Source organism: Paralichthys olivaceus, chromosome 24 (assembly GCF_024713975.1).
Source record: "Paralichthys olivaceus isolate ysfri-2021 chromosome 24, ASM2471397v2, whole genome shotgun sequence".
Lineage (NCBI taxonomy): Eukaryota > Metazoa > Chordata > Actinopteri > Pleuronectiformes > Paralichthyidae > Paralichthys > Paralichthys olivaceus.
In genome coordinates, this window is record NC_091116.1 from 14,507,072 (window position 1) to 14,526,999 (window position 19,928).

Below are 19,928 nucleotides of genomic sequence, written 5' to 3' on the forward strand. Positions count from 1 at the left end.
TGAGGCCGACTGAAATCTCTGATGTTCGTCTGAAGGACGACGGTCGTCTCGGTGGAGATGTTGTAAACACTGTCCGTCGTGTTTCCGTCAGGAGAAACTTCATGAACAACATTTGTGTGATCTGAATTTTTGAGTTTTGTTTCCTTGACTCTTCACGACTGTAGTTTAGATGAATATGATGTCGTATAGTTCTCTTCTTTTTTAGGGTCAGGGTGAGTTAGCCTCAGTTATTCACTGTTTGTGATTCAGAGGAAGCAGCAGGTGGAAAGTGTGAGTGAGCCGCAGCACGTAATTGGTTGTTTGAGATCCGAATGCTCAGTTATCACCTTTAACCTTGTAACGCTCTGTGACCTTGCAGCAGGTTCATATAATCCACTGGGACCTGCTGTAAAGACCCCGGCCCGACTCCCAGCTGCCTCAGCACTGACTGTGAGTCCGGCTGGATTCCGGTCGGATCAAGGGAACGATTACAACCAGTAATGATCCAGTTCGGTGCGTTGGGCTCCAGCTCCGATCATTCGTCAACATCAGCTTTAACATATTGTTATTAACCATTTATCACATGTTTATGATATGAAGTCATGTCTTCTAATACATTTAATTATGGTTCAGTACTTCCACTGTTGGATCATGGGAAATAACCCATCTAGTTTGTTTGTGTATTTTAAGCTTCCCTGAAAGTAAAAGACTTTGTGTAAGGAGTGCGTTAGTTTGATTCCCTTCAAGCAACACTGACCCGTTGCTCTGCTGCACGGTGGCTCTGACAGTCATCCACTCCAGCAGCTTAACAAATAGGATTAGAGCGAAGAGAAAAAATCTCCACCATCTGCTCACCTGAGATAGAGCAACGAGCAGCTTGCAGACGGCGAGCGCTGGACAACGTCCCTCTGTCTCCTTCTGTCTTCCAACATGCTGCTCTCAGAGGTGCATGGATGAGTGTGGGCAGGAGGCCGCTGAGGAGGTGGAAATAAGAAGCAGCGAGTCCGGGGCTGGAGCTTCGGAGCAGACTTTGGAGAAATGTTAGGAAAGTTTGGGAGGATGGCGCTGTGGGCGCTTGGGGCCGTGCTGCTTTCAGGGTACATGTACATGGAAACAGGTGTGTATTAAGTTTTTAAATCGTTATTAACTAATATGTCTGCGATGGAAGAAGTATTCACATCATTTACTCACGTAAAAGTAGAAACACACTGGTGTGAAAAACTCAGTAAGAGTAAAAGTCCTGCATCGTAAATCCTACTTAAGTAGAAGTAAAGCATCATTGATATATACTTAAAGTATTGGAGTAAAAGTACTCTGTGTTTGAACAGGTAGAGGGATGGAAGTAGAAAAACAAAGATCAATGAATAATTGTAATCATCAGTGTTTTGGTTTTATTTTCTGTGGTTCCATTTTCATCTGACAGGAAAGTTTGGATGATTAAGTTTTTAATTAAACAACTTTTCCTCTTTGTCGACAGATTGAGAAAAGTTGTGCAGGTTGATCCATCGTGAAAACAATAGTTAGTTTCAGCTCTGCAGCCATGAAGAAAATCAACCTGCACATATTTTGATAAAGAAATAATTCTGAAGTAAAAGTCCAAAACATTTGGCAGAATCCAGTTTGAACGATGTGAAGTTTTAGTTTCATTTTGTCCCACGTGAATTCAAACAGATGAACCAGTAAATGTCTGATTTCACTGATGTGTCTCTGAACCCTCTGATGCAGATGCAGCTCATGAGCTGAGGGAGGACTGGCAGGAACGTGGCGGAGGTTTGGACGAGTCGACCCTGGACTCAGACCAGCTTCTATACAGACGACACGTCACTTTAACCCGGAGAAAAAGGAATATCTTGTTTCCCAGCGGCGTCAAACTCTGCACTCAGGAGACGCTGGACCAGGCCGTCGCCAACCATCTCAACTACTTCCACCTCAGAGGTCAGTGATTTCATTTCTTCAAATGTTCTCTGAGGATATTTCAGGTCACAAATTCTCTTTTCTCTGAGATTAGTAACTTTGACACCGGAGGTGTTTCACTGAAGCCGTGATCCAAACGCACTTACGAGCTTAAACACCAAGTCTGCCGTCAGTAAAGGCAGCCGATCCCGCAGAGGTCAGAGGTCATGCAGAGCTGCGTGCACTGCGGAAACGTGACCTTAACATGTCTTCAGTCTTCAGTTGTGTGTCTGTGTCGTGTTTGTGTGTTGTAGTGTGTCAGGAGACGGTGTGGGAGGCCTTTAAGATCTTCTGGGACCGGCTGCCGGAGCGGGTTGACTACCAGGACCTGGTGAGTCGCTGCATGGACGGCTCCGTCAGCGTCAAGGACATCGGCAGCTTCTTCAGCCAATCGGAGGAGCACATCAGCCTCATCAACAGTGTGAGTGCTCATCTCCAATGTTTAATGTTCGAGGATTTTATAAAAGAAATGATAGAGAAAAGACAAATACACGTTTTACTTAGTTTTCATTCTGTCCTGTAGATATGTTACATCTGTTATGTTGACCCCGCCTCCACCTCAAGCAGAAATAACTTGATGAGGAATCTTGTAAAAGGAAACTGTAGCTTAACTTTATCACCATCTTATAAAATCTATGAAGGTGTTTGATGATCAAACACAGCGTCCAATAGAACATGTGTAGTGAGATGATGTCATGTTATCATGACATCATTATCATGACAAATGACTCGAAACAGTGTTAGCCTCAGTTAGCCTGTTAGCATCTCTCCACATCAGGTGCATGTGTTATAACTAGTTAGTTATAACTCTAAACTTCTATTTGTTTCTTAATGTGCTGCTGTCTTACAGAGGGTCGCCATGGCAACTCCGTTAAACAGGTCAGTGATGATGACGTGGGAACGTTGTTGTGTTGTTGTTGTGTTGTTGATGTGTTGTTGTTCATAAACCTATCATCTCGTGTCTGAATTAGTTCTTTGAAACAGATTCTGTCTCGAGCTTGAATTCCTTCTAGAAAATGTTCTGGAACTTTTCTCCAAACATTTCTTTCTGACGAGTAACGTCTGTCAGGGATTCTCCATCATAGACTCCACTGAGTCTCTAACATGCTGCAGCGTCAGAGTGGTGCTCCGCTCAGATGATTAAAGTAGTAACAGGCTGGTTTGTCTGAACGTGGTCGTCCTGTTCTGAGGACAACACACGATTCACAGACATGACACCACACTGACGTGTTCAACTGCTGTGATGAGTTAAAGCTGGTTGTGTATTGACACGTGTGCTGTGTTTCATCACCTGCTGCAGTGCGTCCGTCACCTCAGGCCCTCCTCCGTGCAGGTAGGCCTGCAAACACCCAGCAAACACCCAGCACCACCCACAGAGCGAGGACAGCTGTCCAGCACTCAGAATCTCACTTTATTATCCTCTCTCATATTCAAGTATAAGATAGAAACATTAGTATTTTAAACAACTGTAGAAAAAATGAGTCCTCAAGTGTTGAGTGTGAGCAGTGTGTTTGTTGTTTCTCCGTCCGGCTCGTTGAACAGTTATTACTCTTGTGTGGTTATTGAAGATTTACGCTGGTCCAGATGTGGCTGCGTTTTTATGGATTTAAAGGGGAATGCCAACTATTTTAAAGCTTCACAGATGTTTTCTCTGTTGATAGTTAATTGGACTCCATGTCTGTTTATGTGTGATTTGCTGCAACCTAATAATTGATGGATGTTAGAAATCCTCTGTGATGGTTCCAGCGTCATTATCACAAACACAAAGTGTTGTTAGTTGTTAAACTAACACAACACAAGTCAAACCTCCCTTTAAAAGCACAGTCAACTCATTTCTCTGATGTCTCTTTAAAGTTTGGCTCTGAAATGAGAGTTTGGACATTTGAATTAACTTTATTTATTGTACTGTTATTGATTTATGACATTAATCAGCATCACTGGTGTTTAAAAACCACAAACATCTGTTTCCTGGATTGATGAATTATTAGTTTAACCTGACACCCTCTAGTGTTTTGTCCAAGCTCCAGCCGTGTCTCTGTTTTATAAAACCTCTTGTCCTCTGTGTTTGTCCTGCAGCTCTGAGACGACAACCGTCCAAGCTGGAGACTCGCTGATGGAGACAGGTAACCAAAGCTCTGAATCTTTTCTTCTTCACAAGTTTAATTTGAGACTTTGAACCATGAAGAAGAAACGATGGAGACACATGAACAAAGAAAGAATCTTTTATCGATCATCATGACGACGATTGAAAACATAATTAAAATGAACTTCATAAACTAGATGGATTTTTCAACACTTGATCTAGATTCCAAGGATCCAAAGAAACCTGGATTCATTTACATTCTTTAAAAGTACAAGTTCAAAATCAGTGAAGCCGATTTTCTGAGGGAATGATCAACAGATGGGTCGTAGCTTCTTATTACCTGATGCACAACGACTTAAAGAAAGAGCAGCTACACAAAACGAAATGTTCGTCCAAGTTTGAGAGAGCGTTATCGGCGGCTGCAGCCCCCAGCTGACTCCCCTCTGTCTGCTGCGAGGCTGATTCCTGTCACACGCTCTGCTCTCAGAATAGATCTGTAAGCCTATTTACACAGAAGTCTGGTCAATGGAGACGAGCAGCAGAGATGTAGACGTGACTGAGTTACTGCAGGACAAGTATCAGGGTTAGTGAGCTCACAGCTACTGGGGCTTATTGAAGCTCAAATAATCTGCATCCAGTGCATCAGACCTCAACATGTCTTCAAGTCCATCCCCTCATAAACACCTAGGCTACAACAGACGTGATTCATTATCGACTATCGTCTCATGAGACCAACATAATGTCATTTCTAGCTCGTTCCAGACCTCCTGCCCCGAATGTTGCTCTGACGTCAGACACCTCAGCACCGTGCCTCTGGACACAATCACTGGTCCATTCGTTTATGAAGGGGTAGAGTTCAGAGGTATTCAGGTCCTCATTCCTTTATTTCTTCGGTTACTTTCTTCTTACAGGGGACGATGTTGTCGTCATGGGATCGATTCCACCTTCAGTCTTTGCTGATGCTGAGATTCCCACAGAGTCTGAAGATCAGGATGTTGCTGACAATACTGTGGAGGAGGTCACTGACTCTGTTACCCACATGCCTTTGGATGGACAAGAAGAAACTCCTGTCCCAGGTACAACAGAGGAGGAGACTGTTGACTCTGTAGAGGAAGAGGACGTTGATTCAACTCCTCATGATCTGGATGTTCCTGACTCAGAGGTGATTGAGGAAGTGACTCCTGTAGGTGAAGAGCCACCCTTGGAAGTTGTAGCTGAAGAGTTCCTTACAGAAGCTACAGTTGTGGTTCTTACAAATCCCACAACATCACCTGCTACTGTCACAGAGGAGGATTTAGAGCAGGAGGATTCTCCAGAGCTTGGTGCGGAGGCTCCGTCAGAAGTCATGATCGAGGCAATCCAGGAGACAACAGTGATTTTTGTCCCAGAAGAAGAAAACATCCCAGAGAATTCTTTAGATATGACCCCGAAAGTAACTTTAGCTGATAATGTTTTAGAGGAACCCACTGAAACAGCACCATCTGAAGCAGTTCTTGAAGAACCTGAAGGTGATGTCCACAAATCACCAGAAAAACCTTCTGACGTTGTGGTAGAAGTTAGCCAAGATACACGAGCAGAGAGTACAGAGCCAGTCCCAACTGTGTTTCTGATAACTGAGCCAGATTCAGAAGACCAAGACAAGATATTCATAAATGTGACAGAACAAGAACCTGTCTCACACATAGAAACAGAAGATCCATCTCAATCCTATATAACACTCGAGGTAGACGTAAACGCTAGTGCAGATATCGAAGAGGACAAAACACCAGAAGACAAACTGACGACTCACGTTACTCTTGATGCAACAGACAAGCCAGAGGAGGAGGAAGAACCCATCATTGTTTCTGAAGATAAGGTTACTGAAGTTGCTGTTGAATTGGAGTCTCCTGCGTTAGAAACAGCAAGAGAAAACCCTCATGAGGAAGCAGGGGGCGCTGTGGGGACTGTAGAAACTCAACTAGATGTTATTAAAGAAGTAGAACCTGTTGTAGAAGAGCCAGTGAAACCAGCAGATACAAACGAAAAAGACGAAGAACCTATTGAAGAAACACCCGAGGCACCTGTAGATCCTGTAGAGGAAATAAGAGATGCAGTAAAAGAAACTGAACCAGCACAAGAACCTACAGATGAAATCAAGCCTGACAAAGATGCAGAACCCACAGAGGAACCAGTCGAAGAACCAGATCGTGCAGAGGGCATTGCACAGGAGAAGAAACCTACAGGACCAGAGCATGAAGTAGTACCAGATCTTTTTATTACCTCTGTGTCTGATGAAACAACTGAGGAAGAACCGGGAGCAGGACAAACTAAACCCGAAGTGACAGAGGAGATGAAGTCCCAGGTCCCTCCAGAGTCTGATGAGGAGATCACTTCCATTGTTGTTGTTCCAGAGGACTCAGAGGACTTATTGCCAGAGATTGAAATGGAGGAAACACCTGAACCCAAAACAGTAGAACGTCCAGGAGGCTCAGAGTTTGAAATAATTTCAGAAATCACAGAGGAGGATACGACCCAGTTGACTGATATTTCAAGTGAGGTCTCAGAACCTCGATACGTTCCTGCAGTTGAGGAAGATATCGCCTCAGAGGGGCCGAAGGAAATATCCCCAGAAGTTGTGACTCTCACTCAGCCAGAGATGATTTCAGAGCTAGAAACTTCTGAGGAGTCTCACCAAGACGTTGTCTCAGAAGCTGCACCTGAGGACGACAGTGCACCAAGTGGGGACAGCATCCACGTTGTTCCATCAGAGGTTCCACAAGAGAAGGTTGATAGGATCTCTGTTGATGTTACAGCAGAGGATTCAGGAAAAATCCTGACCAGCACTCTAGCTGAAGTGTATTCTGAGTCCTCAGAGGAAATCCCTCCAGAAACCGTTGTAGGTATCAGTGCAGAGAGTTCCCAGGGTCCTGTCCCGGAGGAAGCCACATCTCTGGACGTCACGACCAAGTACATAGTGGAGTACAACAACGGCAACTTCCCCGATATGACAGAGAGGCCTTATGACGTAGATGACAGCTTACTGGGAAACAACGGCTTTGGTTTGGAGGAAGAGGAGAAGAACTCGGTAAGTGGATGAGTGATGGAACGTGTCAGTCCCACTGTTGATACGATACCAAACAAGAGTTCTCTGTGTTTTCCTGCACGATCAGATTGGTAACGAGATAGACAACACTTTGCTGCGGCCCCCGAGGCCCCTGAAGGAGCAGGTGGTGGAGCTGAGCATCAAGCTGAGAGGAGAAACGTTCAACGACGCTCTGAGAGATCCCAGCAGCTTCCATTACCAGCAGCTGGCTAAACACTTCACACGCAAGGTGAGAGCTCTTCTACACAGTCCCTCTGAACATCATGACATCCAGGCACGGTGCTTCCATCTGTGGGGGTTTATAGAATAAAACCAAACTGCAGAAAAACACTTTGTATCATTCTCGTCAATGTTTGGTGGATAAGCTGCGGAGTAAAGTTTCTGGCTCCACATCTGGAGAATCATCAACAGAATCTAGAGTTGTGTAATGAAGGTTGTTCTGGTGGAGTTTCCTCAGACTGAACATAGTTTCACTCTGACCCACATCATTGTCGTCATGTTATTTAGCAGAACTGAGCTATGGTGTGTTTGTGTGATTCCTCCTCCTCCTCCTCTTCCTCCTCTTCTTCACTCCTGCTGTCATTTCTCCTCTGTGGCGCCCCTCTCTGACGTCCAGCTCATTACGAAACTGACAGGCTTTGTGGTTTCCAACAAACTGCAGACTCAGGACTTTGGCTCTGCTTTAAAGTGGCCTCGCCTGTTTTTCACGCGTTAAGGATCTTCACGCTGTAAAGCTCAGTTTTCTCGGCCCTGCCAGTGATCGACTGTGGGAGAGCTGGGAAACTTCAGAGCACGTTCGCTATACGAGCAGTGACTCACTTCCAGTTAGTGGAAAAACAAGTTGTGCCAGGAAAGCAGAGAGTGCCGGAGTGTTCCCGTGCCGCTGAGAGGTTTTCAGGCCCAGTGACGTGGGACGCCAGTTTATGGTTTGAATGTCGGGGTCAGCGTCGTTAGTGAGGTATATGAAGTGGATAACAGGGCTAATAGAAGCAGCAGGAGCTGGGCTGCAGCAGAGGAACAGAGTGGAGGCAGCAGAGTGCAGCTTCAGGCCACTGAGATCTGATCGTGTTGTTTTTATTCCAAGGAAACGACTCTACCAGCTGATTTCACCAAAAACACAATCCTGACTGTTCTGACCGATAATTCAATACTCATTCATCAGAAGGAACCTCAGTCATCAGCTCCAACACTCATGGAAACTATTAAATGTGCATCATAACAACATCTGGTGATGGAGACACAAAACATCTGTATTCAACCATAGATTACAGCGTCAGACCTCCTGCTCTCCGTCAGTGTTTATAAAGACGTCAGTGTTTCTCTTGTTTCTCCCTGATGTGAACGTCGACAAAATAATACATGAAACCTTCATCTTGTAAAACACAGAGTGAAATCTGACCTCTCACATTCAGCCACGTGACCTGTGACCTCTGTGCCTGAGAGTGGCTGAACTTAACTTCCTGTTTGTAACTCGCAGATTGAAGACGCCTTTGAGAGGCTGCCGGGCTTTAAGGACGTGGACGTGGTGGAGTTCAGGTGATTTTCACTCTAAAATACATCAGAGTTTTTAACTTGTTATAGAATGTGTTTAAACTGATGTCGGAGTTTTTCTGTTTCTCTTCTTAGACCACAGAAGGACCTGGAGCGGTGAGTTTTCACTTTCACACACTTCTTCACGAAAGGCTCCAGCTCACGCTAATTGCCTTTATTTTGAAAGATCAGGAGCTGATCTCTTTTATTTTGACATTTTGACTGAATGTGAACAGATACAGGATAACAAACAGACGGAGGTCGCAGTTTTTTGTGTTTCCAGTCTCCTCTCTTTGTTGAGATTAACTGGAAACAGAGTCAATCTCTGAGTTTTGACTCTGACGGACTCGTCTCGGAGGATTTCTTCACCTCGTGGCCTTGTCCTCAGAGACCGCCTCCCTTCGTAAATCCCCTTTCACCTGCAGTAAAGAACGGCTCTGCTGCCACTCTGCTCTAATTTCCACTTAATGTCCTTAACAATAGTCAATCACCTCTTAAGTGAGATAAGTCGCTCGCTGCTCGCCGGCCACCTGCAGCTGCTGCAGGATTACTGTCAAAGGTTTTACGACTACCTCGCTCTGTCCTCCCCCCACCTCCCCCGTCTCCTCCAGCGTTTGACCACATCGATACATTCAGTCTTAAACTCACCTGAACTCAGAGTCGACTCCTCCTGAAGCTTGAGGTCGGAGCTGCTGCAGGAGAACGACGCTCGGCTCACAGATGAATCTGTGACACAAGACAAACACGTTAGGACGTTGCTCCTTGTTAACATCTACGAGACAAATCAAATGTGATTGATTGATTGATTGATACCTTCACATCTGTTTACTGTGAAACATTCAGTAGAAAATCTAGTTTTTATCAGTAACTCTCTGGCGTCTTCCACTACACCGTAGCAGGCTAGCTGTTTCCATCTGTTTCCAGTCTTCATGCTAAGCTAAGCTAAGCTAACAACCTGCTGGCTGTAGAGAGACAATCGTGAGTCTCGAGTGACACTATATTATTTGAAGATAAGTAAATTGTCAAACTTCATAGAAAACATCTCATTCAAATTCAGTGAACTGTGATGATCTGACATTTTATTGTCCAAAGAACAGTAAAAGTATAAATATCGAAAGACACTGAATCAGTTTTACAGACGACACGTTATTTTACGTCTGCATCGTAGATTGAATCAGTCCAATGAGAACATCTTTCCCGTTCAGACTCTTCAGACAAACACGTTGACTCGTCTTCTTCCTTCTCAGAGGTTTGGTCGTCCTGGTCCACTACACCATCACGCTGGAGGTCGACAGTGGCGGCATTCCCAACGACACGCTGGACTTCATCTCCCTGCAGAACAATCTGGTGGAGAAAAATTACCCCGGAGCCGCCGAGCAGCCCACCGTCGTCTACACCATCACTGACTTCCGCAACTACATCACTGAGGCGCTGCACAAAGACAACTTCATGACCAACAGCAGCCTGGAGACGCAGGGGGGCGCTCTGCAGCTGGAGAACGGTTCGTTACTGCACATTCTCCATAGAGGGTTTTTATCATCTTTAGAAAAACTTTGACTCTAACGGGCTGTGATCTTTCTGTAGCCGAGAACTTGCTGCTTTCTGTGAAACCCACGAGTCGACCATCCGACTCCTTCGACAACATGGTGAGTCTGAAACGCACGGAACAAATCACGCTGGTTAACGTTTCATTAAGACGACGGGACTCAAACTTAACGTGTCACAATTATTTCATGTTTACGAATCAGTCTCAAAGGTGCTGACGAATCGAGGTAAAACAGAAGAGACAAACTCTTTGAATCTGTTTTCAGGATAATGTTCTGGCAGCAGAGAAGCCTCCTGACGCTCCGAGTCATGAGGTGGAAGGCAGCAATGTTTTTCTGAAGAAGGACGACTTCCTGTTTGACCCCTTTGATCCGTGGAAAGGTCCTCAGACCGAGGGGGTGAGCGAGAACGACGTCTTCACGTTTGATGAGAGCTCGGCTCCTCTGCCGCCCGATGAATTCCACGATAAGATGTCAGACCTGGAGCCACCGAATGAACAGAGTGAGTCGATGAAAACGACAAACAGACTTCATGAAAGTAGAATTTATTCATTTGTACCAGTCATGAATCTTAAATCTATAACGAGAAAACTTGAAGTTACATGTTACTGAAAGGTTTGAGAGGCTTTTAAAAGGTTTTACAAGAGATGACGGTCTGGTCTCAGTTTTCTCACTGGATGTAAAAAAACACTTTATGTTCGATCCGGACTGTGAAGCTCTCTCTGTTTTCTGTTTTACAGATAATGTAAATATTGAAGATGAGGGATTTCTTCTCAATAATGCTCCTGGTGCCGGAGACAAAACCCCCAGAGGGAACCATGCTGTCAGTCCTGGAGGATCCTCAGCCACTGCCCCTCCACCAGTGAATCCTCAGACGGGCTCTGAGAACACAGTGGATGGTGGATCTGGTTCCGGCTCCTCTGGAGACGGCCAGGGAGCCGATCTCTGGTCCTGGCAGCCCTCTGTGACCTCTGAAGGGACTGGCAGCCTGGAGGTGCTACCACCCCCTGATCTGGAGGAGACAGATGAGGAGGATGAAGACCAGGATGAGGAAGGGGTTGCTGTTGTTGAATCTGTGAATACTGAGGAGGATGATTTGGTTGCAATGGGAGTAGAACTCACAAATGCTCCTCCTTTGTGGACCACAACACCTCCTGCTTTTGAGGAGTCAGTTCAGAATGGAGGCCTTGAGGAACCTTTTCTGGATGAAGTCCTGGTAACGCCGCACATCAGCACCGATCCACGGTACTCAACCACAACAAATGCTCCTGTGTTCTCACCCAGAGGAACATTGACTGTTGAACTTTCAGTACAAACATTTGAAGCGTCCGGAGTCTATGATGAATATTCCCTGACAGAACCACATGCGACTATCGTACCAGTCACAGATTCTCCTGAAACTGAAGCTTGGACTCATGAGGCACCTGTTTTTGTTGGACCAACTGATTCAGCAGTCGATCTTCAAGAAACCACTGCAGTGGTTGAAGATACTACAGCAGCAGAGATGCAGCTTCCAGTTGTCACAGATGAGTTTACATCAGCAGAAGATTTAACTGAGAGCGACGAGGTTGAGGTGATTCTGGCGGCTGAAGTGCCTGAGGTTCCTGATACTGAAGCCCCTTCAACCGAAGAGTCTCCGACCTTCGCAGCAGAAGTCCAGGCAGTCACAGTCAAAGGATCCAGCTTTGATATCATCACTGAACTGTCACAACTTGAGGTTCTAACAGAAAAACCCAAACTGCTGCTGCCAGAACCAGCAGATCACCACGAGGTTGAGATTTTAGAAGAGCAGCACATCGGCACCACTGAGTCTACAACGACAACAGCAGCGCCAGCGATCGAGGCTCTGGACATGGACCTGGTAGTGGATGAAGTCATGGTCGTCACTACACCCACCGCTGCTCCTGTCTCAACCTCATCCGTGAACTCAGACCAAAGCAACAGCATTGCACTCTCAGCTGAGAAAGACTCGCCGTTTACTCGTGTGTCGGATTCAGCGCCAGAAGACGAGGAACTGATCCAACACGAACACCTAAACCATGAAGATTTAGACGAAGTTCCAATAAGCTTTCCATCTCCAGATGTTACTCATTCACCACCAACAGCGGTGGCTGCAAATGAAAATGCTTCAAAACTGTTGCCCGGTCCTTCAGCACAGGATGACGACATCGACTCCACCTTGACAGATGCTTTGAAAGAGGAAGTAGATACTGATATCCCCCAAACATCATCGTCCTCACCTCAGAAAGTCAACACTCCTTCTTCTGAGATCCAAATGTTTGAGCACGATTTCTCTGATGTGCCGAGCATCGATGTCAGCTTCGACGTGTTCCAGTATGGTGGAATCGCGACAGAAGGCGACAGCAGTGGATTCTCCAGTGGCGCTCATGGGTCACATATGGATGCCATTGCGTTACCGACCCGACCTGGCAGAGCTCTAACTGTGTTCTTCAGCCTGAGGGTGACAAACATGGCGTTCTCCATGGACCTGTTCAACAAGAGCTCCCCTGAGTACAAGGCTCTGGAGCAACGCTTCCTGCAACTGGTGTGAACTCTGGTTCTACTAGATTTTATAATGCTAGTTTCCCACATACGGTTCTTCATACATGTCTTTTTCTTCATCCACAGCTGGTCCCGTACCTACAGTCCAACCTGAACCACTTCCAGAACCTGGAGATCCTCAACTTCAGGAATGGCAGCATCGTGGTGAACAGCAGGATGAAGTTCGGAAAGCCGGTTCCCAGAGGCGTCACCAATGTCGTCTACCTGATCCTGGAGGACTTTGCTAACACAGCCTACCAGACCATGAACCTGGCCATCGACAAGTACTCGCTGGACGTGGAATCAGGTAAAGTTACACCCTCATACACAGAATCAAAAAGGACCATCAGAGAACAGTCTGAACTGAATTCATCATGTTGAAGTCTCTGGTGCTTGTCGGCCGGTTTGAATCGTCCTGTGTTTGTGCAGCAGCTTTGAGTTTCTGTGGTCAGGTGTAAAACCTGAGATGATCTGTCTGAGAGTGAGGAGGAGGAGACAGTGAATCACTGTGACATCACCGCAGCTGGTTTCCTGAGTCGGTCTGAACTTTATTTATTCAGCTGTCCAGGTAATTAGAGGTTTTATTACGAAGATTGTTGAGTGTGAAGCCACATGTATATATATTATATATATATAATATCTGAGCGGCAGCAGTCCGATGGTTTCTCCAGCTGACACCAGGTCGCACTGTCGCCTCCTCCTGCACGTCCGTCTCTGCTGAGCTGCAGCTCTTTAATCTGTCTGAGCCTGATAACTCTAATCTACAGCGGTGAGTCACGGCGGTCGAGACTCACACGATAATCATCTTCACTACGAGGGAAGGTTTTCCATCACACCTGCTCCACCACAGTCATCAGACCTTTCAAAATAAAACCACTGCACTGGTACAGGACGAGTGAGGATTAATGTGACTCATCTCAACACTCAGGATGTCACATTTTTCTTTTTTATTAAAGACCAAATATCTGCTGTCGTCCACAGAACTTTGATAAAAGCGTACGACTTAGTTTTGATGTCAGCAGAGGGGGTTTCCGAATACTCCTAAAATAACTTGTTCTTCTTCTTCCTGTCAGGCGACAGAGCTGATCCCTGTAAGTTCCAGGCGTGTAACGAGTTTTCCAGATGTATGGTGAACCAGTGGTCGGGCGAGGCCGAGTGTGTTTGTGACGCTGGGTATCTGAGCGTGGACGGTCTGCCGTGTCAGAGCGTCTGTGAGGTGCAACACGACTTTTGCCTCAATGACGGCAAATGTGACATTATCCCTGCCAAGGGCGCCATCTGCAGGTCAGAGGAGGTGTTACACTGTGTGGTCTTATATTTTTTATACTTACACAGGAAATGACTCAATTCACATTTTGATTTTAAACTATTCTGTCATACAACAAAACGATGTGAGTATCATTGGGAATCGAACCTGTGACTCTGTCTTGCAGATGTCGAGTTGGAGAGAACTGGTGGTACCGTGGCGAGCACTGTGAGGAGTACGTCTCCGAGCCGCTGGTGGTGGGCATCGCCATTGCCTCAGTGGCAGGTTTCCTCTTGGTGGCGGCCGGAATCATCTTCTTCCTGGCGAGGACGCTGCGAGAGCAGTATGACGAAGAGGACACGGAGGACCCAGTGAGGTGGGCGGCCATCTTTACAGCCAGATTCATTCTTTACAGCCAGATTCATCTTTCATTTGATAGAAGCAGCTTTAAAAGCAGTTTAAAAACACGCCTCCGTGTGAATCCAAACGTTTCCCCCGTTCTAGACGTGGAGACAGTGTGCCGACGCTGGAACGTGCCACCAAGTTTAACCCGATGTTCGAGAGCGACCCCGTCACCGCCCAGTGCTACCGGCGCTATGAAGACGACTTGCCTCAGTTCCACCGCCGACGTGACCCAGACCCCCCCGAGAACAGCAGCTCTGCCAGCGTCGAAGGCTCCAAAGACCTGAGCGGCAGCGAGATGCAACACATGTACCTGAACACCACGCTCAGCAGAGAGGTGAGCACACGTCTGTTGTAGCCTCTACATGACGACCATCACACCTGTGGCCCAGAGGCAGCACGTCAACAACAAACTACAGCTTGTCCAGGTTCCATTTAGCAGCTGTTCTGATGTCATCACATTAAATGTTCTTAGTTCTGAGCAAGGATTTATTATTCATGACATTCTGACAGAGACAGACAGAGATAGAGAGACAGGCAGACAGAGAGACAGACAGAGATAGAGAGACAGAGACAGACAGACAGAGATAGAGAGACAGACAGACAGACAGAGAGAGACAGACACAGACAGACAGACAGACAGACAGACAGAGCCCTGGGAAATCCCCCCCTGCCTCTGTGAAGTGAGTAGTGACAGTTCACCATCAGAAGTATTTTTACCTGGTCTCCGCCTCTTACATGTTTCCCCCCCGCTGACCTCTGACCTCTGCAGGAGATCCAGGAGCGTCTGAGGATCATCGAGTTGTGCTCCAGGGATCAACACTTCGCTGACTTTGTGCGACAGACTCAAGTGTGAGTGATATTTGATTTAATACCTTTTATTTCAGTTATAATACATATATACATTACCTATAGTGTCACATGTTTTATATATATTAAATGAAATTTATATTGATAAATGTTTTTTCAGAGGTTTATTCAGTTTATGAATTGAAAATTACTCTTTAATTATAAATGTATATAAGTATCTAAAAAAAATATAACAATACTGCTCCTGTTCTAAATATAAAACACAAACTGATAATTCAGTAAAATAGTAAATACACGTTATACAGACAAAAAAACTTCAGATTTCTATTAGAATCAACAAATGAGATTCAAGAAATCAAGTAATATAATAAATGATTATGTATTGGTTTGAAAATGTAAAATACTAAATACAATTAAATGTGTATTAAATAGAAATACATAGGATAATAACAGGCAAAGCCTTCTAATGTTGTTGATGTTGATGTTGTTGATGATGATGTTGTTGTTGTTATTGTTGATGTTGTTGTTGATGTTGTTATTGTTGTTGATGATGTTGTTGTTGTTGTTATTGTTGATGTTGTTAGTGTTGTTGATGATGATGTTGTTGTTGTTGATGATGTTGTTGTTGATGTTATTGTTGATGATGATGACGTTATTGTTGATGAACATGATGTTGTTGTTGATGTTGTTAATGATGATGTTGTTGTTGATGTTGTTATTGTTGTTGATGATGTTGTTGATAATGATGATGATGTTGTTGTTATTGTTGTCGATGATGTTGTTGTTGATGTTGTTGATGATGTTGTTGTTGTTGATGATGTTGTTGATAATGGTGATGTTGTTGTTATTGTTGTTATTGTTGATGATGTTGATGATGATGTTGTTGTTGTTATTGTTGATGTGGTTGTTGATGATGTTATTGTTGTGGTTGTTGTTGTTGATGATGTTGTTGTTGATGAAGTTATTGTTGTGGTTGTTGTTGTTGATGATGATGTTGTTGTTGATATTTTTGATGATGTTGTTGTTATTGTTGATGATGTTGTTGTTGATGATGTTGTTGTTGTTGATGATGTTGTTGATAATGATGATGATGTTGTTGTTATTGTTGTCGATGATGTTGTTGATAATGATGATGATGTTGTTGTTATTGTTGTTGATGATGTTGTTGATAATGATGATGATGTTGTTGTTATTGTTGTCGATGATGTAGTTGTTATTGATGTTGATGATGTTGTTGTTGTTGATATTGTTGTTGATGATGTTGTTGATATTTTTGATGATGTTATTGTTGTTGATGATGTTGTTGATGATGATGATGATGATGTTGTTGTTATTGTTGTCGATGATGTTGTTATTGATGTTGTTGTTATTGTGGTTGTCGATGATGTTGTTGTTATTGATGTTGATGATGATGATGTTGTTGTTGATATCGTTGTTGATGATGTTGTTGATGATGTTGTTGTTGTTGATGTTGTTGATAATGATGATGATGTTATTATTGTTGTCGCTGATGTTGTTATTGATGTTGTTGTTATTGTGGTTGATGATGATGTTGTTGTTGATATTGTTGTTGATGATGTTGTTGTTATTGTGGTTGATGATGATGTTGTTGTTGATATTGTTATTGATGTTGATGATGTTGTTGTTATTGATGTTGTTGATGTTGTTGTTGTTGTCTCCAGGTTCCTGGAGAGAAGAGGAAGTTCCACCACGTAGAGAGCAGAGTGACGGAGGAGAGCTCAGGTATCAAACACGTCATTGTTGTTGTGTCTGGTTCAACCACAGTTCAGGTAGCTGCTGTCTAGAGGCTGTAGATGGATGATGGATATATACTGTGAGATACTTGTTTGTTTGTGTACCTGTGTCTGTTTGTTTACCTGTGTCTGCTTGTGTACCTGTGTTTGTGTACCTGTGTCTGTTTGTTTACCTGTGTCTGCTTGTGTACCTGTGTTTGTGTACCTGTGTCTGTTTGTGTACCTGTGTTTGTTTGTGTACCTGTGTTTTTGTACCTGTGTCTGTTTGTGTACCTGTGTTTGTTTGTGTACCTGTTTGTTTGTGTACCTGTGTTTGTGTACCTGTGTCTGTTTGTGTACCTGTTTGTTTGTGTACCTGTGTTTGTGTACCTATGTCTGCTTGTGTACCTGTGTCTGTTTGTGTACCTGTGTTTGTGTACCTGTGTTTGTTTGTGTACCTGTGTTTGTTTGTTTACCTGTGTCTGCTTCTGTACCTGTGTTTGTTTGTGTACCTGTGTTTGTGTACCTGTTTGTTTGTGTACCTGTGCTTGTTTGTGTACCTGTGCTTGTTTGTGTACCTGTTTTTGTGTACCTGTGTCTGTTTGTGTACCTGTTTGTTTGTGTACCTGTGTTTGTGTACCTGTGTCTGTTTGTGTACCTGTGCTTGTTTGTGTACCTGTTTTTGTGTACCTGTGTCTGTTTGTGTACCTGTGTTTGTTTGTGTACCTGTGTTTTTGTACCTGTGTCTGTTTGTGTACCTGTGTTTGTTTGTGTACCTGTGTTTGTTTGTGTACCTGTGTTTGTTTGTGTACCTGTGTTTGTGTACCTGTGTCTGTTTGTGTACCTGTGCTTGTTTGTGTACCTGTTTTTGTGTACCTGTGTCTGTTTGTGTACCTGTGTTTGTTTGTGTACCTGTGTTTTTGTACCTGTGTCTGTTTGTGTACCTGTGTTTGTTTGTGTACCTGTGTTTGTTTGTGTACCTGTGTTTGTTTGTGTACCTGTGTTTGTGTACCTGTGTCTGTTTGTGTACCTCTGTTTGTGTACCTGTGTCTGTTTGTGTACCTGTGTTTGTGTACCTGTGTTTGTGTACCTGTGTCTGTTTGTGTACCTGTGTTTGTTTGTTTACCTGTGTCTGCTTCTGTACCTGTGTTTGTTTGTGTACCTGTGTTTGTTTGTGTACCTGTTTGTTTGTGTACCTGTGCTTGTTTGTGTACCTGTGTCTGCTTGTGTACCTGTGTTTGTGTACCTGTTTGTTTGTGTACCTGTGCTTGTTTGTTTACCTGTGTCTGCTTCTGTACCTGTGTTTGTTTGTGTACCTGTGTTTGTGTACCTGTTTGTTTGTGTACCTGTGCTTGTTTGTGTACCTGTGTTCACCTGTTTGTTTACATGTTTGTTTGTGTACCTGTGTTTGTGTACCTGTTTGTTTGTGTACCTGTGTTTGTGTACCTGTGCTTGTTTGTTTACATGTTTGTTTGTGTACCTGTGTTTGTGTACCTGTGTTTGTGTACCTGTGTTTGTTTGTGTACCTGTGTTCACCTGTTTGTTTACATGTTTGTTTACAGAATCCTGCCTTTGTCTGTGACTCCAGAGGGGGGTGGAGCTTGTCGTCTGTCACCTGGCTGCGTCTGATTGGCCGGAGCAGAGGTGAAGGTGATGAGCTGCTGAATGTCGGACTCTTTCTATTGGACCTGACGTGAACTCTGACCCCTCGGGGTCGTCTGTCCTCTGACCTTTGATCTTTGTGTGTAAATGCTTTAACGCTTCAGTCTGTTTCTGTCTTTCATCTCAACTCATCAGTTTGTGTTTGCGTCTCGACCTGCTCGTCCTTGCTGCCGCAGAAAAGACAACTCTCTCGATGAAGCCGATCGTTAGCGTCGACCTCGTGATTGATCGTGAGAGAAAGGTCGTGCTCTGGCCGTGACTCCTCCCCATCAGTGCCTTTGCCGCTTCTTTGGGATTTGATGCGTAGGATCTCAGATACCTTGACGTTAAAAATCTGTGTTTCAGCGACTCCACGACAACTCGGACCAATAAACCGCCTGTTTCCTCTTCAGTTTTTTTGTTCGTCCAATCAGCTGCTTAACAAACAATGTTTACATTTCTCTGCTGGAGTGTTAACGGATGTGTAGCATGTGTAGCCTGTAAATAACACGTATGACAAATGTTCACAACAGGAAACGTCCTGATGTTCGTGAGGTACAGAAGACGAGTCGTGCCACTAAAAAACGAAATCTTTCTTTTTCTTGTGGCACTAATCTTCTTCCATAGGATTTAGGAAACGTCTTGTTGAAAGTGAGTTTTTACGCTGATGAAATCATCCTTTGATCTTGTGTGAGCACGATGACATCGTTAACCTCGTTCAGGTTAACGATAGCGTCGCACGATAAGTGAAAGAACTAAACGTTCGACGTGTTTAATGATCCTGGAACAAATTGAATTATCGGAGAAAACAATAAAAGAGGAAAAAGATTTAAGATGTAGACGAACACTTTGTGTAGAAAATGAGATGTTTCTGTAGTTTGTTTAGAATCGGTGTTTTTATTAGAGACGTCTCAAACACGACAAACAGCGACTCCTCCGCAGGTCACGTGTGTGTGTGTGTGTGTGTGTGTGTGCACGTGCGCGGCCTCTCTCCTCTGTGGTGTTTTCTATTGTGTTTTATAAACTGTTCGTCTGATTAGAACAAAACTAAAACTGTAAAACTGACGCTCTGACTTTTTTTAAATAAAAAGACGATATTTTCTACACAGTCGTCTGACGTGGAGTCAAACATCTGTCACATGTTTGTCACGTGTCTTTCTGATCATACATGTATTTCTCAGTTTATTATATAACTCACACGTTCAGCTCCGCTCCGTCGATTCACTGGAAACTTTCACTGTTTTGTTGTCGGAGGAATGTGAGTTCAACAAATAAACCAGACTCCACCTGTCAATCACAGCGAGCTGATGACAGCAGTGTGTAAATAAAGGTTTGAGGATTTCAGGTTGTCATCGCTGAGACGTGATGCCGAGGTCACGCTGCT

At 44.3% G+C, this 19,928-nt stretch overlaps 1 protein-coding gene across 2 annotated transcripts; it reads left to right on the forward strand.

Moving 5' to 3' along the window:
* The first annotated feature begins 879 nt into the window (after positions 1-879).
* LOC138406972 (interphotoreceptor matrix proteoglycan 2-like) lies at positions 880-19,655 on the forward strand. 2 transcript variants are annotated; one of them, XM_069521003.1, is made up of 21 exons: positions 880-1,096; positions 1,705-1,914; positions 2,187-2,353; positions 2,783-2,811; positions 3,233-3,265; positions 4,009-4,055; positions 4,927-7,079; positions 7,165-7,326; positions 8,575-8,633; positions 8,724-8,744; positions 9,875-10,128; positions 10,212-10,273; positions 10,439-10,673; positions 10,912-12,716; positions 12,800-13,019; positions 13,786-13,996; positions 14,146-14,334; positions 14,463-14,697; positions 15,133-15,212; positions 16,853-16,913; positions 18,466-19,655. In XM_069521003.1, exons 1-20 carry the CDS (start codon positions 1,018-1,020, stop codon positions 16,884-16,886), a joined length of 6,285 nt encoding a protein of 2,094 aa, XP_069377104.1. In that variant the 5' UTR covers positions 880-1,017; the 3' UTR covers positions 16,887-16,913; positions 18,466-19,655. The 2 variants fall into 2 exon arrangements, with proteins under 2 accessions (XP_069377104.1, XP_069377105.1); XM_069521004.1 differs by lacking the exon at positions 3,233-3,265.
* Positions 19,656-19,928: the final 273 nt, after the last annotated feature.

Excerpts from the sequence above, each read along its gene's own strand:
- LOC138406972 (XM_069521003.1), top strand. The coding sequence starts at position 1,018 with ATGTTAGGAAAGTTTGGGAGGATGGCGCTGTGGGCGCTTGGGGCCGTG. Across the intron at positions 14,335-14,462 it reads GACACGGAGGACCCAGTGAG|ACGTGGAGACAGTGTGCCGA; the intron begins GTGGGCGGCCAT and ends CCCCCGTTCTAG. Across the intron at positions 14,698-15,132 it reads ACACCACGCTCAGCAGAGAG|GAGATCCAGGAGCGTCTGAG; the intron begins GTGAGCACACGT and ends TGACCTCTGCAG.